Genomic DNA, 27,761 nt, shown 5'->3' on the forward strand with positions numbered 1-27,761 from the left:
GATCTTTCACACACAAAGAAAAGGTGAAGACAGAGCAGAGGGACATTTGAAGATGCTGGCCTTGAAGATTGGAGTGATGTGACTATGTCAAAGAATTTCAGTGGCCACCAGAAGCTGGAAAAGACTAGAAACGGATTCTCCCCTAGAGCAGCCAGAAGGACTATGGCTCTGCGAACACCTTGATTTCAGCCAAATAATACTGACTTCAGATCTTTGACTTCCAGATCTGTGAGATAATAAATTTCTGCTGTTTTAAGCCTCCAAGTTTGCAGATATTTCTTACAGTGGCCAGAAACTAATATAAGTGCCTCCTCAAGGCTATCACTACTTAAAACACTTTTTGACCTAGTAATCCCTAATTATCAACAGGTGTCAGGACTCATTTGTCACATATTGGACATGGTGCTCTTGTTATGCACTTTAGTCAAAATTTCTTGGAACACATGGAATAGAGAGACCTTCAGCTTCATGGGAATGAAAGGGGAAAGATAGGGGTCTTTACAAAAACACACTATCCAGAATCAGCCTCTAAACCCCCAAAATGTTCACAGATTATTCCTTCAGACCTGGCAGCTCCTCTGACTGGAGTATATTTTAAGGGTCATATAAGCCATCTCTCCCCGTCTTTGCCTGTGTGTAGCCAAGATACCCAAGAAAGGTATCTGGTTTCTGGCAAACACCTGGCCTACTGGTTGGCATAGCTACTCAGGACAGAGTAACTGTCATTCAAGAACCATAAGAATACTACATTTCAGGGAGAAAATGAATGGATAAAGAAGCACATATGGAGACTGGATTGGAATTTGTTGCTATAGAGTGAAAAAGAGCTACTCATAGAAATGCTGTTAAGATTGCTATGAACAGTTCTCTCTAGTATTAGACTGGAAAATAACACCTGTGAGAAGGATTGGAAGGGAACCCTGAACACATTTTAGACAACCTATAAAATCAGAAGAGTTTCATAAAATTGTCCCCAAGGAACTCCAGAATCCTAAGGAATTATGCGGAAAAAAGAAGTATACCTATGTAGATATTGAAACCGACATAGAGTGGAATGCTGGGAGAGTAAAATCCTACAATTTCCAACTATGGAAGAGAACCTAGAGATCACCAAGTCTAAGCCCGTCACTGTACAGATGTGAAAACTAGCAGATTTTTAAATCCAACTTTAAATATTTCAATATTTGCTCTGTAGTCTTGCTTTAGTGTCTATAGTGTTTTTCTGGATCAGGTGCTGATTCATGGCAATGAAAACATACTTAAAACCACATTCTCAGTACACAGGACAACCATGATCACTCCCCTGCCCGCCAAAGGGCGTGCAAAGTGAAATTCCTCCGGCAGTTTATTTTTCTTTTTAGATATTATTTATTTATTCATGGGAGACAGAGAACAGAGATACACAGGTAGAGGGAAAAGCAGGCTCCATTCAGGGAGCCCGAGGGGGGACTGGATTCCAGGTCTCCAGGATCACACCCTGGGCCAAAGGCGGCGCTAAACCGCTGAGCGACCGGGCTGTCTCCTCCCACAGTTTAGACACGTCCTCAGGGTCTGGGACAGAAGCACGTTAGCAACCAGGAGATTACCGGAACCTTGAGGCTGAACGCTTGCAGCCCGCACGGTTGCTTTGAGAAAAGAGCACTTCCGGCTGGCAAAGACGTGCCCCCGATTTGTAGTTAGATAGGTCCCCGGTTGTCGTGCTCCGATTTGCCACGTTAACGCAGAGAGGCGGGTTTGCGTCTGGGTCACGCTCTCCCATTGGCTGTTGGCACAACGGTGGTTTGGCGTGAGGATAGCACGTTGAACTGAAAGCTGTGTGAAGTGCTGCGACTCAAGACCTGCGGTCGAGCCCAGTGTCCGGTGGGAATCTGGGGCCCAGCCAGGTGTAGGTCTTCAGGGGATGGATCGCGTGTGGAGTGCGTGGTGCGGAAAGTGCGTTAAAGAGAAAGGGTCGTCGCCACTTTGGGCCCAGCGTATCGTGGTCGCCTGGCTCAGTAGAGCCGAGTGGGATCAGGTGACGGTGTATCTGTTCTGTGACGACCATAAATTGCAGCGGTATGCCTTGAACCGCATCACCGTGTGGAGGAGTAGGTAAGACTCCAGGCTCAGCCGTCCTATTTGCGTGCTGGTGGCGCCTCACCTCTTCCTCAATCTACGAAATGCCTAAAGCCCTTAAAGGGGGTTTGGGCGTTGCCCCTTTTCCAAGGGCCTGGGGGAAAGTCATTGCCAATCCTTTGTACTAATCCGGTGTGGAAAGAGGAAGTGGGTGTGCCTCAACCACCCTCTTGTTAAAATCCTTGAGCTTTTAACCCTTACCTTCTTCTGTCTTGGGGAAGGTGCCAGAGGGACCAGGGTGTCTGAACCCGGGCTTTAGGAGTAGATTAACACTCTGGGGTGGATTTCTGAGTCGAATTGGGTTGGAAGGCAGTGGTGTTTGCTAACAAAACCTTGTTTGAAGGGAGCACCTCAGTCCACTTGGTAAGATTGAGTTGGGAGCAAAGAATGAAGTCTTCTTTAGCTGAATGAATTGAAGGTTTTAGAGTGAAAGAAAGGGGGTGTGTCCACACTTAATTGTTGGTTGATTGACTAGCAGTTAGGTGTCCTTTGTATACCCTGGCCAGTCTCTCACACCCTGTATACTATTGGATCCCAGGGACGTTATCCTCCCTCTTCTCACTTTCTTGATGTGTGTCTTGTCCTGCACTCTTCAGCCAGTTATGTAATTGGAATAACTTAAAGCAACCTAGATTCTGAGGTGGAGGGTGGACCAGGGTGAAGGACCGCTATGATGGTGCTGGACTGTGGCTCTTTAGGTTAGGCAACGAACTCCCCCTGGCAGTGGCTTCTACTGCTGACCTGGTACGCTGTAAGCTCATGGATGTAACTGGTGGCTTGGGCACTGATGAACTTAGACTGCTTTATGGAATGGCATTGGTCAGGTAAGACTTGCAGGGGCACGGGTTGGGAGTGGGGGTGGGTTGAGGGATGGGGAGTGGGGGTAGCACTTGATAAGCAAAGCTTGGCTTTTAAGTGCTACCTGAAGCAAAAAGCCCCTATGTCCCTCTGTATGGGTCACTCTGTGATTGACTTGACAGCTTTTGGTACTCCCTGTCAACACACATTCCTCTTTTTTTTTCCCCCTGAGAGCCTTCTCCCTTCCATTTTTCTTCTTTCTGGAATGTGGGGTGGGGGCGGTTTACACCAAGTGATCTCTGAGTCTCTTCCAGTTTTGATAATTTGATTTTTTCCTTCCCCCTTAACTCTTTTACCCAGAAGAATTTTTCTGATTAGTCTGGTGTCCTTGGCCATGGTTTAATGTGGATTTTTCAACCCTTTTCCCATCTTTACGTAGCACAATAATTTTCCCTTTCTATTCATGATCACTGAAAAGTTGCTGAGTTGAAGTGGACACCTGGCCTGGGAGTTCCTGACTAACAAAGTGATTTAGAGTAGTTATAGCTGTTTCATACACATTAGGAAAAAGGCTGCCACTGAATTTTCTCATGTGTCAAAATCTGCTCATCTCATATTGTTCATTTTGTGTGCCTTGAGGCCCTCCCTAGCTCTTCTTACCTTCTCCATCATTTAGGTGTGCTCCCCATATCATTTGGTGTAGGTAGTCCTTTGTTTTAGCCTTTATAACATATAATCTAGTGAAGTATGCTTTATTATATTATTATTTATCCTAGACTGACCTCTTCAAGGCCAGAACAGTGTTTTCTTCACCTATGTGGCTTTAGTACAGGGCAAATATTCCTGTTCTGGCTGATACCAGTCATAAGAACAGAACAGAACAGTTAGTAGAAAGGTTGTAGAAATGCAGGGTGTCAGTAACACAACAAGGTGTTTGAGTAAAACAGTTCCTTGGGTTGTGCCACTTATTTCTTCCCCAACCCCAGGTTTGTGAATCTTATCTCGGAGAGGAAGACAAAGTTTGTGAAGCTCCCTCTCAAGTTCCTGGCTCAGGAGGTGTGTATGGTAAAACGGCCTTGCTCAGTCCTCTCTCCCTAGGAGGACTCACTAAATGGGGCATAGGGTGATATGAGCACACAATTAAGACTAGCTCATCCCACCACTACCAGCCAAGCCCAGCAAGAACCTCAGAGCCTCAGCCTCCAGCTTACAGAAGCAGACTTGCTCCCTTGCTCATGGCTACTGTCTTCAGTGGCTTGGCCTTTTCAACTTGTTGGGAGTAGGCCAGTGAAGCTGAGGCACTGGAATGCTCCACTGGGTGAGGACAGGAAAAAAGTGGCAGTCACAGTATCTGCCTTTGGGGAGCTGATAGTCTGAGGGAGGAGACAAACTCAGTGGAGCAGGATGAAAACGCCTGATATTCCTGCCCTGAGTATGTGAGGTGTGTAGAAGCTCAGAGGGCAGGCAGGTTCTCAACTATCTAGAGAAACTTCCTGAAAAAGGGTATGGGAGGGAGGGAAGAAGGATAAAGGGTACCCAGGGATTGGGATTGATAGACAGGGCAGAGAAAGGCTGGAGGTGATTGTTAATGCTCAGTCACAGGAATATCTGTGTTGGGAGAGGGTGGTTGGAGGAAGTAGCTATCTTTTTGATTTTTAAAATCACCTCAACAGAACAGTAAAAAGAATAAGGAGACCTGGTTTCTAATTTTGGCCCTGCCACAAAGAGTGGAACCTCCTCAGGACTTCAATATTTTTATCCATAAAATATGGTGAGGCCAGTCTAATTTATCTCTCTGGTCCCTTCCACCTTTAATATTTTCTAATTCCCATACTCACTATCAGGTAAACATTCCAGATTGGATTGTTGAACTTCGCCATGAGTTGACCCACAAGAAAATGCCCCATTTAAATGACTGCCGCAGAGGTGAGTATGGAGTATACCTGTCATAGCTTAAGCCAAAGGGCCTGGGCTGGGTGGCACTGTGGGTAGCGGGAGAGGGAGGAGGATCTCTAAGTGGTGTCAGAGCCAGAACTAGGGTGAGGCAAGTAAGGCACTTGTCTTGGGCACAAACTTTAAAGGGGTGTCAAAAGTTCAGTAATCAAGATAAATAACATTTTAATGTGGAAAAACCCACAATGAACAGAATTCCAAAATTTTAAGTAAAAACTGAATTACTATTAGTGATTTTTCCTCTTGCTTCAGACTCCAATATGGCTTGGCAGGACACTGTTCTGATCCTGTTTTGATATCTTGATTACTGCATTTTTTGGCATCCACTTAAGCTTTATAGCTAAAGAGGTTAGTAGGGAGCAAATTGAGAGGTGTGAGCCATCAAATGTCATGAACCTAGGAGTTCTTTAGACATCCCATCCCAATTGATTCAGCCTAGTCCCTTCATGGTGGGGAAATTGAGATCTAAAAAAGGGAAGAGACTCAGCCAAAGGCCGTGTAATTAGGTAGTGGGCCTGGATCCCTGTTCTTCACTTGCCAGCCCTGTGTTACTTTTGGCACCCCATCTGTAATACTGATGTTAGTTTCTTCTAGGAAAGGTACTGGTGAGCACAAGAAAGCAAAGAACAGAGAGAGAACCTGGAGGAAGAGAGGCTGCTTCTAGATATTTGAGATTTGTGCCTTCTTGGAGCCAATCCTCTTCCCTAGGGTCTTCCCATAAAGCTTTTAAGAGGAGACTAGGGGCCTGCTAGGAGCTCTTTGCCTGTGGCTACTCCTATGATATTGTTTTCCTTCCTCCCCTCCTTTAGGCTGTTATTTTGTTCTGGACTGGCTTCAGAAGACCTATTGGTGCCGCCAACTGGAAAACAGCTTGAGAGAGACCTGGGAGCTGGAGGAGGATAGGGAAGAGACAGATGAAGAAGACCAGGAAGAAGATAAAAACATTGTTGTTGATGACATTGTAGAACAGAGACCAGAGCCTAAGGATAAAGGGAAAGGTGCAGAACTGGATGTCAGGGTTGATGGAGACAGCGAAGGCAGCAAAGAGGTTGATTCACATTGGGAAAAGGCTCTGAGACATAAAGAGCTATATGGTAGGTGTCCTTAGGTGGGAGGGGTCATAGAGAGGCCCATGAGTCTGGAAGACAGACTTAAGGTTAACATTGGTTATTTCCCTGGCTCAGCATTTCCTCTGGGGTTGTGGTGAGTTTTAGCTTAAAATAATTACTCTCACAAACCATTTCCCTTGATCTCTGTGAAGTAGGAGAGGCAAGAATTCTAGTTCCCAATTTACAACTAAAAAAATGAGGTGAAGGGTGCCTGGGTGGCTCAGTGGTTGAGCGTCTGCCTTTGGCTCAGGTCATGATCCTGGGGTCCTGGGATCAAGTCCCACATCAGGCTCCCCGCTGAGAGCCTGCTTCTCCCTCTGCGTATGTCTCTGCTTATCTCTGTGTCTCTCATGAATAAATAAATAAAATCTTAAAAAAAAGAAATGAGGTGAGAGTGCCTCAGAATCTCATGAGGAAGAGAGAGCTGGGATGCCCTATCTGTTTCCACATTCCGTTTTCAGAAAGAGCCCGAGAACTGCTGGTATTATATGAAGAGGAACAGTTTAAGGTAAGAAAAGTGCCCTTGACTTTTTCACTTGCCCCAGCCATTTCTTCCCTCTTGCCAGCTTCCTGAGAGAAGTCCTGAGAAGGAATTTCAAAGAAAAGTGGCAGAGCTTGAGGGAACTTCCCAGAGGGGGAAACTAGGAAGGAGACAAGAGAAGCAGAATTAATTTGGCTGATCCTCCACACCAATGGAAGAGAACAGATGTTGGAAGTCTGGATAATGTGCCCAACTGGGTGGTAGGGAACAACTGGGTATAGGTGGTTGCATGGTCCTGCAATACTGCAGCCGATAAGCAGATGGCACCCAGGAACTTTCCTAAGGGGATGCTATTTTAGCAGGAAGGGAGGTAGCCTAGAAATAATTCAGCTTGACTTCTTCTTTTTCATAGATGAAGAAATTGAACCACAGATGAGTGAAGGGACTGGCCCCAGGTTACATATGCAATTAGTGATAGAACTAGAATTAGAATCTTGGTCTCCTGATTTCCTTTCTTCCATAATCCGTTGCTTCCCCTCATTCCTGGACCCAAGGGTCTCTGGGCCAATTCCAACAAAATGCCCCCACTGGACATCTTAGTATTGGAGTATCTGGTGATTGGGAGCCATAAGGAATTCGAGGTAGGGAGGGAGGAGGAAGAAGAGAAGAAAGTCTGGGATTTGAAGGTCAGGATATTTTTTTTTTTAATGTGGGGCCAAGTCAGGGAGTTGTGGGCCCACCCTTGTATGCCCTGCCTTATCGCAAAAAAGGGAGGTGCTAAGAGGTCCTAGGGGAAGGGATCCTTGAAGGGTGGGAGAGGGTTGCTTGGCTGAACCAGCCTTCTGATAGTAACTTCTGTGCTGGCAGGTGCTGGAGAAATTTAGGCGTTTACCTCAGGCTATTAAGGCATGGAACAACCTATCTCCACCTGTAGAATGCATCCTGGCAGAACTCAAGGGCATTACATGTGAAAACAGGTATGTAAGTAATCAGGCTGTTTACTCTAGCAGCCTCACTGAAGTAGGCTTCCATATCCCAGCTTGCCAACCTGTAAGGAAATCTCAGGGATAATCCTGATCCCCTGCAGAGTGACCCAAATTCTGCATGACCCTCCCCCTTGCCCTGCCAGCTACCAGGTAGGGATTGCCTACTCTGAGTCACTAAAATGGCCAGAGACAGGACTGTCTGCTATCATCAGTTCCCTGGTTAGATTTGTTCCTCTGTCCAATGGTATATGGAGCTCTGGGCAGGGAGGAAAAGCTCTTCATCCTTACCATTTCACTATCTAGTCCTTGTCCAAGTTTGAGGTAAAAAATAAGGTGAGTGCTGCTGATCTTTTGAACTGCACATGGGGAGTAATCATGTCCCTTGGATAGTTTTGGTTGGGAGAACAAAGGAGAGGCTATCCAGAGTGTGGCTCTTTGAAAGAGTAAGTACCTCCCTGCTCTGTGTGGCCATGAGCCTCCCCCCCCCCCACCCCATAGTGCTTAGTTCCATCTAGAGCAGACAGAATCTATCCATTCATCTCCTCCCTAGCTCTTAGGTCTTGGGTCTTGCTACCTAAATTCAGCTGGAAAGGGCTTTGGGGGACCTTCCACTAAGAACCAATGGAGGCATTGCTAGACTTTCCAAACTAGGGAGACAGTGGAAGAAATCTGGGATGGAGCAGATTAGGAAGGTCGTATAGGTGGCAGAGTGGGCCTGAGTGAGAGCCTACAGTGCAGTTTGGGATTGCCCAGAGTCGTCTTCATTCCCAGGATACTATTAATTCCAAAGATGTTTCTATCAGTGTCTTTCCACCCTAGGATTCTTAGCACCCTTTAGCAAAGGCCCCCTCAGCAGCTGGGACAACTCTCCCTGTACTTCTGTACAGTACTGTCTGCCTGCTTATGCTGAGCAGGCAGCTCTTTCTGGATACTGACTTGAAGAGGTGGGAGATGGATGAAAGGACAACTCTTTCCACTTCAAACCTGGTGGAGGGAGGGATCTAAGCATGACAGCATGATTTGACAATGCCTCTGGCCATTGAGACCCCTTGGGAGCTCATGTTCCCTCTCTAGGCCTGGTCAGCTGGGGGAGCCTCTCTTGGGGGACCTGCTAGCTCTGGAGAAGACAGCTAGCTGTCACTAGACAGCTAGTGTCTATCAGCACTTCCCTTCCTGGGGTAGGGCAGGGAATGCAAGGGTGGGCCCACAACTCCCGTACTGGCCCCACATTTGAGCTACATGAGGTGAGGAATTACCTCTATAGCCTATGCTTTCAACCTCTGTAACTTATTTCTGTGTTCTTGGGGTCCCTAGGAATAAGGATTATATTTGCTTCAGCAATTGAGTCACCAAAGTTTCTGCTTCTAGGATCTGAAAGAGGGTAACCCAGAAAAAGGGGAGGGGTAAAAGACTGGAAGACTGTCAAGAGAAACAGACACTGAGTAATAGTTAAAGTCTAAAAGCCCTTGGCCCTGTGACCCTAGGCATCACCCTGGCACCTTTTCTCCATCTGTGCTTTCAGGCTTGTTGAGCTGCTGCTACCCTCATTATGGGCCTTAGATAAGCATGTGCTTGGTAAATGCTTATTCAAAACTCACTGATCCCAATATCTGGCCCAGCCTCTGCCCCAGAAAGCTGAGCCCTGAGATCCAACTGTCAGAGCTGCCTTCATTCCTACCTCCACCATGCTGCTGTGCCCACTTAAGTCAGAGGCGTAAGATGCCTTGGGAGTGGGTAAGGGAGTAGAAGAGGGTCTTCTGTCTGCTCAATTGACTTAATTAAGTGTCCTCTTTCTGCAGGGAGGCTGTGTTGGATGCTTTTCTGGATGATGGCTTTCTCATCCCTACATTTGAGCAGTTGGCAGCTTTGCAGATAAACTATGAAGGTATGGTCCTAGGGGCTCACTTTAGTCTTGGAGTATTGTGTTTCTTGGGCAAAAATACCAGGGTTAGGCTGAGTGGCTCAGGACTGGGAGGCAAGGGCTGTTAAGTGCCATTCCATAGTCTCTGGAAGCCTATCTCAGCTGAGCAGAACAGGTATCTCCACTGTTACTCAGTTGCTGGACTACTCTTAGATGGCCTGGAATTGGGTGGGGTGACATGAAGTGGGATGGGATTGGCTGGGGTGGACTGGGATGTGGGGGAGTTTTAATGCCATTATTTTGTTATGTTAATTGTGATTTAGCTGCTTGCTTAGAGAGCTAGAACAGCGGAACTGGAGGGCCTTGTGAGGTCATCTAGTTCAACATCCTCATATTACAGATGGGCAGACTGAGGTCCAGAGAGGGGAAGGTACTGACCCAAAGTTACACAGTGAGTTATTGACAAAGCTGAAGCTAGAACCAGAGCTGGTTTTTTTTTTTTAATACTTCGTTTTGAGTCATTTGGTTGCCAGATACTAACTGGTTCCTCTGCTTGCTGTTCTGCTCTTCTCTTTCTGTTCTGTGGTGGCAACTCTATTGTTGGTGGGTCCTCCTCCTTCTCCCTCTTTTTTCCCTTCTTTCCCATCTTCTCTCCCCCTCTGCTTCTTTCTTCCCTCCTTCTCTTCTATTGGCTCCTGACTCCCCTTTCCATCAACCTGTATCCCTCACAAATCAGAAAATATGGACCTGAATGACATCCTGGTGCCAAAGCCATTCTCTCAATTCTGGCAGCCCCTGCTCAGGGGCCTGCACTCCCAGACCTTCACACAGGCCCTGCTGGAAAGGATGTTCTCTGAGCTGCCAGTCTTGGGGGACAGCGGAATCCGGCCCACCTACATCCTCAGATGGACCATTGAACTGATTGTGGCTAACACCAAGACTGGTGAGGGAGACTAGCCTTAGCCTCAGGTCCTAACACAGCCCAGGCAGGAGCATCTGTCACTGTCCTTAGCTCTGAGATGAATAGCACTAAGTAGACATGCCCCATGTTAAAGGTTTAGGCTTGCCCAGGAGGGCCCCACAGTAGCAGTGAACAAATATTCCACTTTTTTTTTCTCAGAGCCAAGTAAACTGGTCTGGGACAGAAAGGCCTAAATGCTTGAGCATTCAGGAGGTATAGAGTGGGGAGTCTGGGAGAGTGGGGAGGGACAGAGCCAAGCTTTTAAAGATACAAAGTTGGGTGAGGGCTTACTGGTTCCTTCTCCTCAGACTCTCTCTTCTCTCAGGACGGAATGCCCGCCGATTTTCTGCAAGCCAGTGGGAAGCAAGAAAGAGCTGGAGGCTATTCAACTGCTCTGCCTCCCTTGACTGGCCCCGGGTGATTGAGTCCTGCTTGGGTTCACCTTGCTGGGCCAGCTCCCAACTCCTCCAGCTGTAAGTCTCTTGAATTCCATCTGGTAAGAGGGTGAGGCCACACAGCCCTAGAGTGGCAGATTTGGGCTGTTGCAAGGACTTTTGAGTCCCATTCCCCTCCTACTAACCAATGGAAGAACTGAGTCCCAGATGGGGGTGGGTAGGGTATTCTTGCCTAAGATCACACAGCTTAAGACCTGACTCAACTGAGTCCGGTATGAGAATGAATGAGATGATGCCCTCCCACCCCCAGAGTGCTTAGCACAGTGGCCTGTACAAAGTTGCGCAATAAATGGTAGCTACTGTTTATTATTGAAACCAGTCTTCTGACCCTGAGCCCAGTGCTGTCTCCTTTGTTATCTTCCCAAAGTGTACCTCTCATAGACGCTCACTAACTTTCAGTGACTTCCTATTGCCATTCTGATGAAGTCTAGGCTTCTTAGCCTAACATTCAAAGATCTTTCTTATTCTGCCCCAACCTATCATGGTAACCATACCTCATGTGATTCCCCTTTACCCAATCTACCCTGGGTGCTATGGTCAAACTGAATATTGTACTGGTTCCTGTAAATATCTGTGATTGTCTTCCTTTCCTTTTCTGTCATATTCTGACTCCAAGCCACTTTCCTCATATTTATAGAAACCTTTAGCACGCAGTTATCTTCCTGCTTTCTGGAGCAATATCTGTTTGATTCAAGTGACCCATCTGAGATTCTTCAGCTCCTCAACTCCAATGACTTTCCTTTCCCACTACACTCAGCAACCCATTTCATTTCCATCACTTAGAGCTGCTCCACCTCTGAAACCTGACATCCCAGCATCCCACTCAGTGATCATAACCTCTTGTCCTTCCATTTCTCACCTTTGCATCTCATGAAGGTAGCTCTTTGCCTGCATCCATATCTCCATCCCTCCATTTACCCTCTCCCTCAACTTTGCTTCCCTTCCATCCTGTCTGTGGTTGATCACTTCAACCATTCACCATCTGGACCCTCAGCTCTGCCCATCCTTTGACATATCTTGCAAACCCCTGAGCTGGGATTGATCCTCCCCTTTCTGCTTCCTCCACTCCTTAGCTTGGGTAGCTGAACTCTTCTGGGGAAAACCACATAGTACTGCGGATTGCTGCTACTACAGAGGTATGATTCTTAATCTCAGGCCAGGCGTCAGTTCTGCTTATCTGAACTTTTTACTTGTTTTCTGCCCACTTTCTCTTCTGTTTCCTGACTTTTCTAAACTTTTACCACTCACCTCAAGCCCCTCTTCCTCTCCCGTTTCACCCTAGCTTCCTTGAGCATCCAGCAGGGCTCCTCAACTTGTGGTCCAGTCCTCGTCAGCTGAACTCCATCTACACTTAACCATCTTGCCAGTCTCAGGATGAGATGGCCTTGCCCCCACCTCCAAGCCTCCTCTTGCACCTTTGCTCTGGAGCCACCTCTACCAGTATCACGGGGGCTTCACCCCCACCTCTCCTTTGCTCTACTGCCTCTTATTCTTCAACTTACAGGCCTCAGTTTTTTTCATCTTAAAACAGCAATAACATAAGCAAAATCTCCTTTGACCCTGCATTCCCATGTTGGTTAATCAGCAGCATAACACTCCTCTCCCAGCCACCACCATCAAAACATCTTAAAAGAATAGTCTACACTCAACAGTCTTGATTTCCTCACTACCCTCTTATTCCTCATCCTGCTGCAATTAGGCATTTTCCCCAAAAAACTGCTTTGACCTCCTAATTACCAAATCCAGTGAGCCCTTGTCCATTGCTGTGTCTGCTGCATTAATGGCTATTTACCACTCCTTCCTTGAAATGCCTGTGCTTTTTTCCTAGTTCCTATAAAGTGCCAAGGCACACATCTTTTCATCTATCTCAGGCCTTTCCCCCGAGATTCAGCCTCTTGTATTTGACTGTATATTGGACATCTCCCCGTCCAATACTCCCCGTCCAATGACAGATACTTTACTGTGACCAAAAGAGAATTGGTCATTTTATTCCCAACCCCAATCCCGAAGTGATCCTCCTCTTTTGCTCCCTATCTCACTTGGTGGTATCACTATCTATGCTGTTGATTCTCAAGCACTTCCCAAATCTGAGATTTTGTGTTGCCATGTCTACTTCCCATTGTGTCTCCTTCCCTCTATCAGACTTTAGCTTTTCAAAGGTAAGGGCGGTGTATTAGCCATATCTGTGCCCTAAACCACCACACAAATCTAGGGCCTAAACAGATCTCAGTAAACATCGTTGAACTCTGCTGTCTCATTGCCAGCAATGCTGTCTTTGGTGGCAACTAACTCTGTGTCTGGGGACTGAATGAATTGGGAGTCTGGATGCCAAGATCCTCTTAATACCCTTATCTCTCCCTAGAGTCAGAAAGTCTTTCTTGAATCCTGATGGCATTAGGGGCATGGTAGTAGCTTATAAGAGAAAAAAGTAAGCCATGGCAAGACCTCCAGGAGATAGAACTGAACCAAACAGCCAGATCTCCAAATGTGTATGCTCTAGACTAGAAGTGATATGGATGGGTGGGAAACTGGGAGAACCAAAAAGATGTGGAGGGGTCAGGGAAACATGACAGACAGGGCATTTGAGCAATCTCAGGAGGAGAAAAAAACACAAATTCCAAAGCCTAGAAACACTATGGAATGAAATGTAATGGGGTAGGGGTATGCAAAAAGCAGCATGGAGAGGTTTGGATAGGTGGCCTTCAAGGTACTTTCCAATCCTAAGTGCCTGCAGAGTGGAAGCTGCTGGTCTTGGAGAAGTCTGAATCACAGAGATCTTCTCCCAATCCAGGTATACCAGAGGGATGTGACACATGCCAGCAGTAGCAGCGGCTTACTTGGGTATGACTCTTTGTGCACAGATTCTACTTTTCCCAAATAATCAGTGAATCTAATCCTAATCACCCCATTACACAGATTGAGACACAGGATTACCCTGGGTATTATGTGGTAAGTCAGTGGTAAGTCTGTAAGTTAGAGCTAGGGCCAGAATCCAGGTTTCCTGTCTTTACTCCTATGCTCTTTCTACCATGTTCCATTCAATTGCATGATTGTGAAAAGCATGTGTTATTAGGCAAATAGAGAATCTGGCTTTGTTTTCCCCAGAAGAAAAAATAAAAGATACCACTGGCAACTGTCAGGCATGGTGCTGTGTTTTTTGTAGAAGTCATTTCATTTGACATAGTAGTCTTTGGAGGTGGAGATACTGTATCCTTATTTGATAAGAAAGATATTGAGGCAGTAAGGTGTGAAGTGATTTATCCAAAAGTCACACAGTTTGTTGACAGTGGGACGAGGAATCGGGCACAGGTTTTGTGAGTCCAAAATCCACAGTCTTTCCTATAGCCTGACCTGTGACCAGGCAAACCCAAAGAGGGGATGTATTTCAAGATTTGTATCACTTCAATGGTCAGACTATACAGCTTGAGATAGTGAGTGGGTAATAAACAGTGGTGATAACAGCATATGCCAATATCAAGTACCGGGAAATATTTATTATTAGTCATACTATTGAACCACAGTGAGCATCTCTCTGGCTTTTTCTCCAAAAAGGCTGAAAACTTTTCAAGAGTTTCCCCTAGCCAGCCAATATCAATTCAGTTTGAGCCAGTGTCCCCTTGGAATATAAAATTAGCCCTGCAGAAAGAGTCTCCCAGTAGATTCACTAGCCCCCAGCCCTACCCCCAGTGACCAACAACCATATGTGGCCAGAGAGCCTGCCTAGCATATGGCAACTTCCATGAATGACCCACAGTTCACAAATTCAGTACACCTAGAAAGAAACTATTTGTCCACTCCACCCATGCCTCCAGCAGTGACCAGGTGCCTGGTTCTACATGAGGCTGTACAGGTAGTATTCACCCTTTTCCTCCCTAGGAGCTCTCCTTCCTATTGGCTCTGTGTCTGTTGGTGGTTTTGCTGTCAGTACCATCCTCTGTGTGCACACTGTTACCATCATTAACTCCCCTCTGCCTGACCCCTACCATCCAGTCACCAAGACCTCAGCTTCTCCCCCTCATTTTCACTGTCAGTTCCCTAGGTCAACCCTCACTGGCTCCCTGGTCTCCCTGCCCCCTGGCTGCCCCATCCAGGCCATCCTCCACATAGCCATCCTCCACATGGGCACCATGATGATCTTCAGAAATGCAGCTATCACCTGTGCTTAGAGCCGGTCAGGTGACCCCCTCTCCCCAACACACATATTTAACCTTTGCAGTCTTCTTTTCCTCCCACAGCTCCCCAGGATAGCCCTTACCCTGTATCCAAGGCTACTCCCACTACATGTACACAGTACAATATGCTCACTCTTGTTTCTGCACAAAGCCCTCCCTTGATCTCTCCTGCCCTCCTTGTACCCTCTGCCTCTCCCCAGCTCCTGTAGTGCCCAAGGTCCACAGTGCTCATCTGGCCTCCCTTCCACATCTAGCTTTGTCTTGTTAAGTTTTTTTTCCTTTTCCTCCATTTCAGGCTGGGCTATAATTGCCCTTGGAAAGGGATCACATTTTGTGTTCATGCAAAAGGAGACCAATGCATTTCCAGGCATATCTTTGATGCTCAGGACAAATCCCTCAGCTAGGCCAAGGGAAGAGATGGATCTGCCATTCTCATGTCCAATCTTATTGGCCTATTGGCTAGTTTGTGTATTTCCATAGCATTTAGTACAGACAAATAGCTATCATTTATTGCATGCGGACTCCCTACGTGCCAGGCACTGTGCCAGCCATTCTATGTGAGCTACCTTACTTATGTACTCTTTCCAACAACCCTATAAGTCGGGTGCCATTATTATCCTCATTTTACTGAGAATAGAAGTGAGCCACAGAGATAAATCACAGAGTTTGTTCAGGGTCCTGGTCGTGTTTGTTTCTGTCTGCTCTTCTGCACTGCCTTTCAGACGCAAGTCTGGAAACTCAAGAGAGTGGAGTATTGGGGTATAAAGTGAGTTGAGATTTTGAATCTTTCTTACCCCATTCCTCCATTTTCTCAGTGTCTTCAAAGCCATGGGACAGGTCTTGCCAGCTGAGGAGCAGGAGAAATTGCTGCGCATCTGTTCCATTTATACCCAGACTGGAGAAAAAGGCCTAGTACAGGAGGGCTCAGAGGCCTCCCCCATTGGGAAGTCTCCATACACATTGGACAGCCTGTATTGGAGCCTCAAACCAGCTGGCTCCATCTTTGGAACTGAAGGAGAAACCCAGCAGCAGGAGGAACATGGCAGCCTAAATGATCTCAAGAAAGATGAAAAGGATGAGAAAGATCTGGAAGATCAGGTGGAGGAGGAAGAAGAGGAAAATGATGACCAGAAATGGGAGGAGGAGGATGAAGATGATGATGAAGATGAAGATGATGAGGAGGAAGAAGATAGAATGGAGGTCGGGCCTTTGTCTGAGGAGGAATCTCCCACTGCTGAGAATGCCAGACTCCTGGCCCATAAAAGAGGAGCTTTGCAGGGCTCTCCATGGCAAGTTAGCTCTGGTAAGCAGCCTGATAACCTACTTTCTATTTCACCAGTGTTCCCTCTCTTCCTGGCTCTTAAGGCTTCCCTCCACCCCAGAGAAGAGATGGGAAGTAGCAAAAGGTGGCCAGCATGAGGCAAGCCTGGGAGGCAACCTCGTGTGTGGATGACACTTGGCTTTCCTCTTTAAGATAGTGTGTAAGCTTCAGAGCCCTAAGAACTGTCATGCTATTGGCTCCTTCATGCAGAGTGCCCCACCGGGGATGGTGTGGATGTAGGCACTGAGCAACAAAATACAAAGGAAAAAGCAAGAAGTGGGTGGATATATGTGATTCTGCATGTGTTTTTTTGCACACAGTGATCCAGGATCAGAGAGACAGTAACGCTTTCTATGTGTATGTGAATGAATATGTGTGTACACATGGAGGCTGGGTGGTGATGAGACAGGATTTTGCTGTGTTTATGAGAAAAGGAAACCAGGGGTATTAAATTAGAGGAAGTGGAAGGGAGACCAGAAGAGTGAAAATAAAGGATTAGTGTGGTTTTTAGGTGGGCATACAAGTTAGTGAGACAAAACCTGGAGAGGAATAGAGAAGATGAGGTGATAAAGTAGGGATACGTGAATCTGCTCCTCTTAAGGGATGTATTTTAGAGTGCCTTTGTTTAGGTTGGGGAACAGGAACCTTAAGGCAGGGAGATCCTGAAGGGATGAATAGTATGGTGTATGTGTCGGGGTGGGGAGCATGTGTGTATGTGTACACACTGGAGGCAGTGTATGATGAAACCTGAAAGAGGAAAGAAAATGGCTGGGGTTAGGTATGGCGTAGGGTGGGCATGGTAGGGAATGATAGGGAGAGAGAGGGGAGGAAACAAAAGAACTTAGGGGCAAAGGTAGAGCCTTTGTCCTTTTGTGGACATGTATGTGGAAGAGCTAGGGCATAAAGGCACTGAGTGCTTTATGTCCGTGTGCGGGCCTGCATGTGCTGGACATACCAAAGCATGGTAGCAGAGCAATCTCTTAAGGAAAGGAGGGCTGTTTGGGGTCTTTGTAAATATTGAATGGGAAGGCATTGACATAGGCAGATTGTGTGTGTGTGTGTGTGTGTGTGTGTGTGTGTGTGTGTATGTGTGTGTGTGTGTGTGTGAGAGAGAGGGAGAGAGAGAGAGAGTTTAAGGGCTGCGAAAGAAGTTATATGAATGAAGTGGGCACTATGCATCTGTGCATAAATGTACACAGGGTCATGTATGTTTTTCGAAGAAGAGGCAGTGTTGCTGAGACTTGGGATCCAGGAGGTATCTCTGAGGAAGAGAAGTGGCAGTAATGAGAAGTAGGGGGTATATGGAAAAGTGTAAGAACATGCAGTGAGACAGCCATAGAAGTAGCCTCTCTTGTCACTGAGGGACATGTACATAGATGTCAGGTTGGAGAGGCAGGGTCTGTGATGCAGACAGGGTTGGGGATGTTAGCGATGGGGAGGGAGGGTGGTCAGGTCAGTGACAGACATGGGGGATGTAGTCCCTGTGTACGAAGGTATCTTTGTATTAATAGGGCAACAAAAGGAATTGAGATAGGCACAACTTCTTCCTGTAAAAGGGTCAGGGTGAGTGGTTCTATGGGTAACTTGAAAAACTAATCCATGGGTGATACTTTCCAGAATGCCAGGGACATTATGACAGTGAAAATTTTTTGGGTACCAGGGAGTTGGAGGACCTCATGAAAGTTTTCCTTCAAAACATTGGATTGTACTGGTATAAGGATGGGAATGAGGGTTTAGTATAATACTATGTAGAGAGTGTTTAACTGATTAGATGGAGGGTTGGGAAGTGCCTGATATGGTTCATTCTAAAGTGAAATGTTTGTGGGGTGGTAAGAGAGTGGTTTATAAAGGTGGAAAGGCTAGGATATTAAAGTCTTTTCTTCTCCCTTCTTTCCATTGCTGCTTCTGTGTGGGCATATGCGTATGTGGGGATACAGGGACATTAAGATTTCCTGCTTGTATGCCTGTGAATCAGAGGTATAGGAGGCAGGGAGTGAAACTGGGAATATTCATCGAATGGAAGTCTGTGTGTTTTTATGCGTGTATACTTAGGTGGCAGTGGGGAGTGGGATATGCAGTAAGACCGTCCTTCCCTGGATAAGAGATGTTCTTTGTGTGTACATCTGGGGCAATAAGACCTTACAGGGGGCAGGGGGGTATAATAGCTCTGAGAGAGAGTCCACCCTGAGGTGTTATGTGGGTGTATGCATATCTCTCAAGGCAAGGCCACTAAGAAATAAATGGCATTCAGACACTTTGGGGGTGGTGGTTGTTTATAGATGTGCAGGAAATCTAGGTAATTCAGATTCTCTGAGGTTTAGGGATGAGGTGTGAGAATTCTGGGGCATCCAGACTCTCCAGGATATATGTGTGTATAGAAATAGAGCAGGTGAAAGGTTGAGGCAGTGATACAGCCAGGTCTGTGTTTATGTTGAAGACATGTCTGGGGAAGTGGGAAAGAGCTGAGAGGAACAAATATGTTTGTAGTTGTGTATATGGCATGTATAGACTTGGGATGGGTTGTGGTGGCATGTGTTGGTGTGTGTAAACACATGGAGGGAAAGAAGGGCAACAAAGAGTGAATAGGGGAGTATGGAAGGGGTGGGGAACGCAAAGAGAGGAGCTCATGAGAAATGATGCAGACAGGAATAAGGCTGGACATACATAGAAATTCCATGCTGAGCAGACTAATTGAGGTGGGCAGGTAGACACCAGTTTGATAACTACCTAATCAGCCTATTCTTGCCTCTTCCCTTTGCTCCACAGAAGATGTACGATGGAATACCTTTCCCTTAGGCCTAATGCCAGGTCAGACTGAGGATCCAGCAGAGCTTATGCTGGAGAATTATGACACCATGTATCTTTTGGACCAGCCTGTGCTAGAGCAGCGGCTGGAACCCCCAACATGCAAGACTGGGTGAGTGCCAATGGCAGCAGGATGTCTTACCCCTTTCTCTGCCTCGTGAAGGAGGTAGGGAGGGACACAAAGTGGGATGGGTAGGGAAGGTAACTTCCTCCCCAGTCAGTGGTTAAGTGATGTGTAAGCTCCAGTCACTGGCTGGGCCCTTGCCAGGACTCTCAGTCCCTAGTTGAGGGCGTGCGCATTGAGGTAGCCACACAAGAGCTGTTTTGGAACCCCTCTCAGATTGCATCCTGTGTGTGTGTGTGAGTGTGTGTGAGTGTGTGTGTGTGTGTGTGAGAGAGAGAGAGAGAGAGAGAGAGAGTATGTGTGCACACATTTTGGGGAGGAGAGAGTTTCATAGCTTTCCTCGGATTCTCTAAAGGGTCCACCACTCCCTAAAGGTCAAGAACGAATGCTGTAATCCAACTTCCTCCTGTTTCCAAGGAGAAAACTAAGGCCCAGAAAGGGGATGAGATTTGTCCAAAAATGCACAGAGTAATCAGTAGGCCTCCCGACACTGTCCAGGCATCTTGGTAGCAAGGCCTGTGCCAGGGCTCCATGCTCTCCCTCGAAACTCGCCTCTGGACCACAGGCATGGGAGCCCTTGGGTCATCAGGAGGCCAGGAACCAAGCAGCCCTCACTGAAGGGCTCTGCTGGTAACACAAAGGAGCCCATCGAGAGGGCCTGTACATTCCAGAATGTGGGGCCATTGTGACCAGAAGAATCCTGTGAGTACAAAAGAATGACCTCTGTGGGCCCCTGAAACTGAGTCTGTCCCTGTGTGCCTGTCCACTCCCTGGGAGATGAGCCCCTCTTCCTCTGGATATTCAGGGAAAGGGCTGTAGGACCCAGCAGCAGGCCAGGCCCAAGGCAGTGTTATAGACTCTCTGTCTTAACAGGTCACGGGGGCAGCAGGCCTCTTGGAGAAAGAGAGGAGGCAGCTGGGGAAACTAGGTGGTCTGTAGTTGGGTGTGGGGCCCATGTGTCTGAGAGACCTCCTCTCATCTTGGGTACGGCTGTCTTGATGAGCATAAGAGTATCAAGTATGGGCAGGTAGAGCTGTTAATTCCAGAAGGAAGCCGATTCAGCCCAGTTCCCACATCCCATGTAGTAGGGAGGCTTCCTCTGCTGGAGCAGGCATGCCCACTCTTGCTTCTTGTCTCAGCTCTATCCCTGACTTGGCTATGTGGCCTTGAGCACGTCCCTTTTCATCTCTGGGCCTCAGTTCCCTTGTCTGTAAGATGGTGGGTTATGGAGGGAATGGGACTGGATCATCTCTAAGGGTTTTTTCAGCTGCAGTTAGTGTAACCATGGATCTGCCTGATGGGAAGGATGATGGCTTTGCTCTCAGCTGTCACCCTCATCTACCTGGAAGGACCTTTTACATGCAGGAAGCAGGGGGAAGCAAGAGTGTTCTGAGCAGCACCAGGGCAGGGAGGGCAGTTCTCTCCCTAGAGCAATCTTGCAATCCTGGGGTGGGATCTGGGCCTAGCCCTGTAGCCCAATGCTGGCCTTGGACCCTTTAACCAGTTGTTGGGGGTGGGAGGGATCCAGCCTGGGTCCTCTGGGACCCCAACATCTAGGACCTTAGGAAGAGACTTGTTAAGCTGGCCACTGTGGTGGGGTGGTATGGGCCCTCCCCTCTGCCTTGACCCAAATAGTTCTGCTTTCATCTGGTTTATATACTAGGGCTCTGAATAAAGCTTCATTTGAAAAGTGTCCTTCCCTCCTCTCAATTGAGGGGAAGGCAGAACTACCCCTGGGGCCCATCTGAAGTAGTTTCTCAGATTTCCTCCATAGTCTTTGTAAAACCAAGCAGGAGGGTAGGCTCTTTCCATAGACATAGATCAGTCAAACACCCTTAACCCTTCCAGAGTCCAAAGCTGCCTCCTTCCCTGACTGAACCCTCTTCTCTCTCTACAGCACCCTTGGCTTGAGCTGTGGCGTGGGCAGTGACAACTGTAGCAACAGTAGCAATGGCAGCAGCAACTTGGAGGGCCTTCTCTGGAGCCAGGGCCAGCTGCATGGACTCAAAACTGGCCTGCAGCTCTTCTGACACCCACTCTGTTGCAAAGTGTTTATCCAGCCCTGCTGGGAAAACAGCCCATTCCCTGCCTCTTTTGTCCCCCCCCACTCCTGGCCCCCGCCAGTGCACCTGATGCTCCATTAAACAACCTGGGAGACAGCCCACATCAGCCATATCAGCTCAGCTTTTTGCCACCATGGAATTTTGAATGTTTGGGGTTTTTAAATTTTGTTTTAAAAAACAATAAACAGGCAACTGTTAGTTTTGGTGTTTGTAAAATAAGAGAGTATGTGCTGGGGCAGATCAGTATACTCGCCTTTTTCTGGGGGGCCTTGGAGAAGTTGGGATCATAATAGGACTTTAAGCAGAAGCTTGGTCCTATGGCCCCTTGGGCCCACTGCCCCTAATTGTTTTCACCACCAGGCCCCATTCATACTTCCTGATTCAAACCACTTTCACTCCTTTCAGCTGTAGAATGGGGGCCGCTCACTTAGAAGCATTGGGTTCCAGAAGACAGGCATCGCTATAGAGCCCAGCCAGCATCTGGTGAATCTGCTCAGAACCTCACTGACAATGGGAAGACCCAGGCTTCCTGATGCTACCTAGCAGGCTTTTGGCTCATTTCCTTGCTTACCCTCATTGGGCACTAAACAGCAATTGAAAAACGAAAAGAAACCTCTGTTGTTTTGTTCCCCACTCCTTTGGCCTAGAAATAATAGAGTGGACTTTACTGTGGTAGGCACTGAAGCCAGAGAAAAATCTTATGAACTGATCCAGAGCTCCTTCTCTGTGGTCACCCAGTTCGTCAGATACTCAAGAGTGCCTACTCTGCCAGCTCAGAGCTTCCAGGAGACAGGGATGAATAAATGTTTATATTCCTTAGAGCCCTCTACCTGGTGAGAAAAGACAAATTCACCAGTCATAACCTGAAGATCTGCTAAGTACCCTAAGAGACCTCTGTTGTGCCACAAGTTCTTTGTTTTTCTCAGGGTTATATTTTCAGGGTGAAGGTTGATTGAGGTCAAGACGCTACAGTGTTATCCATCCTCTGGGGAGAGTAATAGCTAAACAAGAAATAAAGTGGGCATTTGTAGCACCATGTTGGCCCCAAAGGGAAACAAGGGATAAAACTAGGCAGCATTTCAGATAAGAACCTGGCCCAAGGAATAGGTGAGCTAAGGAATGATGAAAGGAAGGAGAGGGCTTAGACTAAGAAAATGCCAAGGAGAAATTTAGGGAAACATCATGTCAGAGCCCAGTCAACTGTTAACTTGAAGTAGAACCCCCAGGAAGTTCCCAACACCCCTTAAAGGATATCCTGAATATCTTTGTGGGTATGTGTATATAATTTTTCTAGAGCTGGCCCACAGACTTAATCAGATTATCAAAGGGATCCATCAGTCCAACAGCCCAATAGGATTAAGATTTCCTATATGTAGACTCAAGCATTAGGCATGGGTAGAGCAGTCTCTTGCACTAGTTAGCACAGTTTCCCTCCAAATCTTCCCATTCCTGCCACAGTGGCAGATGCTGTCTTTCAGTATCCTTGGGACATCAGAGTTCAAGTTGCCCTCAGAGCATCTAGGGCACATATAGCCAAGAGATTTGCAAACATACTCTGGGTGGTAGTTCAGCATCTGCTCCATATGGAGATGGCTGCTGCAAACACTTGGTTCCTCTCCACCACTTCTCTGGAGCAGCCTGGATTTTATCTATTGTATAAATGTATTGATATCCAGAGACATGGGGCAAGGTGGTGGAGGAGTAGAGGTCTTCAACTCACCTGGCCCCACCAACTTGCCTAGATAACTTTCAAACCATCCTGAACACCTACGAATTTGACCTGAAGTTTAAAGAGAGAACAGCCAGAACGCTACAGAGAGAAAGGTTTTCATTTCTAACAAGGTAGGAAGGCAGAAAAAAAAAAAAAAAGAATCAGTGGGGGAGGGGCACCACAAAGAGCCTGCCTAAAGCCTCTAGGACAGGAAATCCCAGCCCTGGAGAAGCGGGAACTTTAAAAATCCACACCGGATTCTTCCCTGACAGAAAACTGCTCGGCAGAGAAATCGAGCAGAATTGCAGGAGGGGCAGTAAATCCTCCAGTCTCCCGGGGTCAATAATAGAGGAAGTGTGCCCAGGGGAAAGCTCGCCACAAACTGTGGGCCGATCCTGGTAAAGGGCTAGAGCATGCACTTGGCAGGGCATCTGGGAGAAGCCAGTCGGTTAGGCAGGTGGCCCTGGACAGAGGTGGCTGCGCCTGGCTGCCTTCAGGAGCCACGCACCCCAGGAGCACGATTCCAGCAGCACAGGGCCCCGGATCCCAGGGCGCTAAAGCAGACACAGCCCAGGATCCTGCACTCCCCCTGAGACAGGTGGAAGTAGGGAGGACACAGGACAGCAAGGACTCCCCTGCCACTGGGTGGCCCCAAGCTGTGCAGATCAGCATACCCACCCCGGCCTGGGAGCACCTAGGCCAGTGCAGACTGGGAGACTGCCTTAGTTACTAACAGAGCTGAATCCAGAGCTGGAAATCTGGCTGCCACCATTGTTTTTTCTCCTTGTTTCACCCTGTGCCTGGGAGAGGTGGGGCCTTCAGGGGAAAAACACCTCACAGGATAAACAGCTCCCACTGAGCCCTGCACCTGGCAGGGGGTGAAGCATCTCCACCAAGGCACAGACACCTGAGAATCAGCACAGCAGACCCCTCCCCTAGAAGACCAGCTGGAAGGACAGGGGAACAGCAAGTTCTTGACCAAGCAGCTCTGGAAAGCTCCAGGGGAAGTCAAGGGATTTACAGTATATAGAACTAAAAGGTACCCATCCTTTTTCCTTTTTTTTCTTTTTTCCAATACAACTCGTCTTTATATCAGAGTATAAATTTCCATTTTTTTCTCTTTTTCCACCTTAACTACAGTATTTTACCACCTCTTCATTTTTAAGTTTCTTCCTTTTTGACTTTCATATTTCTGCAATTACAGGTCTTAGATATATTTTCCACTTCTAGATCCCTTCAACATACTCAACTTCATTTTGGGAGATATACAAGATTTTTTTTTGTTTAGTGCTTTTTGTTTTCTCTGCCTCATTTTGTTCTACAAGGGCAGAAGTTTACCTTCTAAAACATGACCAGCATGCACCCAGAATATACCGTTCTGGTTCATTCTGTGAGATTATATTCTCTCTTCATTCCCATTCTGCCCCCCTCTTTTATCTCATTTATGTTTTGGTGGTCAATGGTGGGGCTCTATACAAGTATTTCTGGTAGAGAAATTTCTGACTGAGCATCTTCTAACATACAAAACTTAATACAAACTTAATACACTCAGAACCAAGAGGATCACCCTCTAGGACCCCTCAGGTAGGCTACAATCTCTCCCCACTACAACTTCGTCACCACCACCATTTCCCAGCCTGCCCCCATTTTATTCTTCTCTCTCTTTTTTTGTTCCTCTTGACTTTTGCTTTTTTTCTCTTCTTTTTTCTCTTCTTTTCATTTTTTCTTCTACTTTGGGATTCTTGGCCTTTTATTTTTACTAATTTGTTTTTCACTTTAGTGGTCCTTTAGTTTTCTTTCGTTCTGATCTTTGTTTTCAATTTATGATCTCTGACCTCTTAAGAATTATCTAGGGTGAAATTTTCTTAGGTCGTGGTTGATATTCTTGACTCAGCCCACCATACAGCCACCCTGCACTGAGCAAAATGACTGGAAAGAAGAACTCACCACAAAAGAAAGAATCATAAAATAGTACTTTCTGTACAGAGTTACAGAATTTGGATTACAAGTAGATGTCAGAAAGCCAACTCAGAAACACAATTATAAAGCAACTGGTGGCTCTGGAAAAAGGGATAAAGGATTCAAGAGACTTCATGACTGCAGAATTTAGGTCTAATCAGCCCAAATTAAAATAAATGAGATGCAATCCAAACTGGAGGTCCCAACGAGAGAGTTAATGAGGTGGAAGAATGAGAGAGCAACACAGAAGACAAGTAGATGGCAAGAAAGGAAAAGAGAGAAAAACAATTAAGTGATCATGAGGAAAGGCTAAGGGAAATAAATAATAGCCTCAGAAGGAAAAGTCTATGTATAATTGGGGTTCCAGAGAGCTCCAAGAGGGCCAGCAGGACAGAAAGCATATTTGAACAAATCATAGGTGAGAACTTCCCTAATTTGGAGATGGAAACAGGCATTCAGATCCAGGAGATAGAGAGGTCTCCCCCCAAAATCAATACAAACCGTTCAACACCTTGACAGTTAATACTGAAACTTGCAAATTTCAAAGATAAAGGGAAAATCCTTAAAGCAGTGAGAGACAAGAGATCCATAACTTATATGGGGATAAATATTATATTAACAACAGGCTTCTCCACAGAGACCTGACAGGCCAGAAAGGGCTGGCAGGATATATTCAGGGTACTAAATGAGAAGAACATGCAGTCAAGAATGCTATATCCAGCGAGGCTCTCATTCAGAATAGAAAGAGAAATGAAGAGCTTCCAAGATAGGCAGAAACTTAAAGAATATGTTACCACCAAAACAGCTCTGCAAGAAATAGTAAGGGGGAATCTGTAAAAGAAAGAGGAAGCACAAAGAAATAATCCACAAAAACAGGGACTGAATAGGTATTATGATGACACTAAATTCATATCTTTCAATAGGAACTCTGAACATGAATGGGCTTAATGATCCCATTAGAAGACACAGGGTCTCAGACTGGATTAAAAAGCAAGACCCATCTATTTGCTGTCTACAAGAGACTCCTTTTAGACATATCGACACCTCCAGCCTGAAAATGAAACATTGGTGAACCATTTACTATTCAAGTGGTCCTCAAAAGAAAGCTGTGGTAACAATCTTAGGTAACTTAAATGTTATCCCAAAGAAAGTAGTAAGAGATGAAGAGGGACACTATATCATAATTAAGAGATCTATCCAACCAGAAGACCTAACAATCATGAATATTTATGCCGCTAATGTGGGAGCTGCCAAGTATATAAATCAATTAATAACCAAAGTAAAGACATACTTAGATAATAATACACTAATATTAGTAATATTAGGAGACTTCAAAACAGCACTTTCTGCAAATGACAATTCCTCTAAGCACAAGATCTTCAAAGAAACAAGAGCTTTAAATGATATACTGGATCAGATGGATTTCACACATATATTTACAGAACTATCCATCTGAACTCAACTGACTACACATTATTCTCAAGTGCACATGGAACTTTCTCCAGAATAGACCACATACTGGGTCACAAATCAGGTTTCAACCCATACCAAAGACTGGGACTGTCCCCTGCATATTTTCAGACCATAATGCTTTGAAAACTTGAATTCAATTACAAGAAGAAATTTGGAAGTAACGCATACATGTGGAGGTTAAAGAGCGTCCTGCTAAAAGATGAATGAATAGGTCAATCAGGAAATTAGGGAAGAATTAAAAAGATCCATGGAAACTAATGAAAATGAAGATACAACCATTCAAAATCTTTGGGATGCAGCAAAAGCAGTCCTAAGGGGGAAATACATCACAATACAAGCATCCCTCAAAATATTGGAAGAAACTCAAATACTAAAATACACAAGCTAACCTTGCACCTAAAGATACTGGAGAAAGAACACCAAATAAACCTACACCAAGCAGCAGAACAGAGTTCATAAAGATTTGAGCAGAACTCAATGAACTAGATACCAGAGGAACTGTGGAACAGATCAAAAAAAAACAGGAGTTGGTTCCTTGAAAGAATTAATAAGATAGATAAACCATTAGCCAGTCTTATTAAATACAAACGATTTTGAAAACATACTATGAGCAGCTATACGCCAATAAATTAGGAAATCTAGCAGAAATGGAAGCATTTCTGGAACACCACAAACTACCAAATCTGAAACAGGAAGAAATAGAAAACTTGAACAGGCTAATAACCAGCGAGGAAATTGAAGCAGACATCAAAAACCTCCCAAGACACAAAAGTCCAGGGCTAGATGGCTTCCCAGGGGAATTCTATCAAATGTTTAAAGAAGAAACAATACCTATTCTACTAAAGCTGTTCCAAAAGATAGAAAGGGATGGAAAACTTCCAAACTCATTCTATGAGGCCACCATCACCTTAATTCCAAAACCAAAGACCCCACCAAAAGGAGAATTATAGAACAATAACCCTGATGAACACACATCCAAAAATTCTCAACAAGTTACTAGGCAGTAGGATACAACAGTACATTAAAAAGATTATTCCCTGTGACCAAGTGGGATTTATCCCTGGGATGGAAGTTGCTTCAACACTCGTAAAACAATCAACGTGATAGATCTAATCGACAAGACAAAAAACACGAACTATATGATCCTCTCAACAGATGCAGAGGAAGCTTTTGACAAAATACAGCATCCAAATGCCTATGCTTCCCAGGGCAATTTACACGTTCAATGCAATCCCTATCAAATCACCATGGTTTTCTTCAGAGAATTGGAACAAATCATCTTAATATTTGTGTGGAATCAGAAAAGACCCCGAATACCCAGGGGAATACTGAAAAAGAAAATCCAAGCCGGGGGCATCACAATGCCAGATTTAAAGTTGTACTACAAAGCTGTGATCATCAAGAACCTGTAGTA

At 46.0% G+C, this 27,761-nt stretch overlaps 1 protein-coding gene across 2 annotated transcripts; it reads left to right on the plus strand.

Moving 5' to 3' along the window:
- The first annotated feature begins 1,768 nt into the window (after positions 1-1,768).
- LAS1L (LAS1 like ribosome biogenesis factor) lies at positions 1,769-21,402 on the plus strand. 2 transcript variants are annotated; one of them, XM_055338649.1, is made up of 13 exons: positions 1,769-2,091; positions 2,814-2,939; positions 3,900-3,969; positions 4,758-4,839; positions 5,676-5,960; positions 6,437-6,483; positions 7,324-7,433; positions 9,242-9,327; positions 10,040-10,246; positions 10,590-10,737; positions 15,707-16,194; positions 18,979-19,129; positions 21,039-21,402. In XM_055338649.1, exons 1-13 carry the CDS (start codon positions 1,901-1,903, stop codon positions 21,169-21,171), a joined length of 2,124 nt encoding a protein of 707 aa, XP_055194624.1. In that variant the 5' UTR covers positions 1,769-1,900; the 3' UTR covers positions 21,172-21,402. The 2 variants fall into 2 exon arrangements, with proteins under 2 accessions (XP_055194624.1, XP_055194625.1); XM_055338650.1 differs by lacking the exon at positions 1,769-2,091 and adding an exon at positions 9,704-9,754 and having other exon boundaries at positions 2,101-2,939.
- Positions 21,403-27,761: the final 6,359 nt, after the last annotated feature.

This window comes from Nyctereutes procyonoides, unplaced genomic scaffold (assembly GCF_905146905.1).
Source record: "Nyctereutes procyonoides isolate TBG_1078 unplaced genomic scaffold, NYPRO_anot_genome, whole genome shotgun sequence".
Lineage (NCBI taxonomy): Eukaryota > Metazoa > Chordata > Mammalia > Carnivora > Canidae > Nyctereutes > Nyctereutes procyonoides.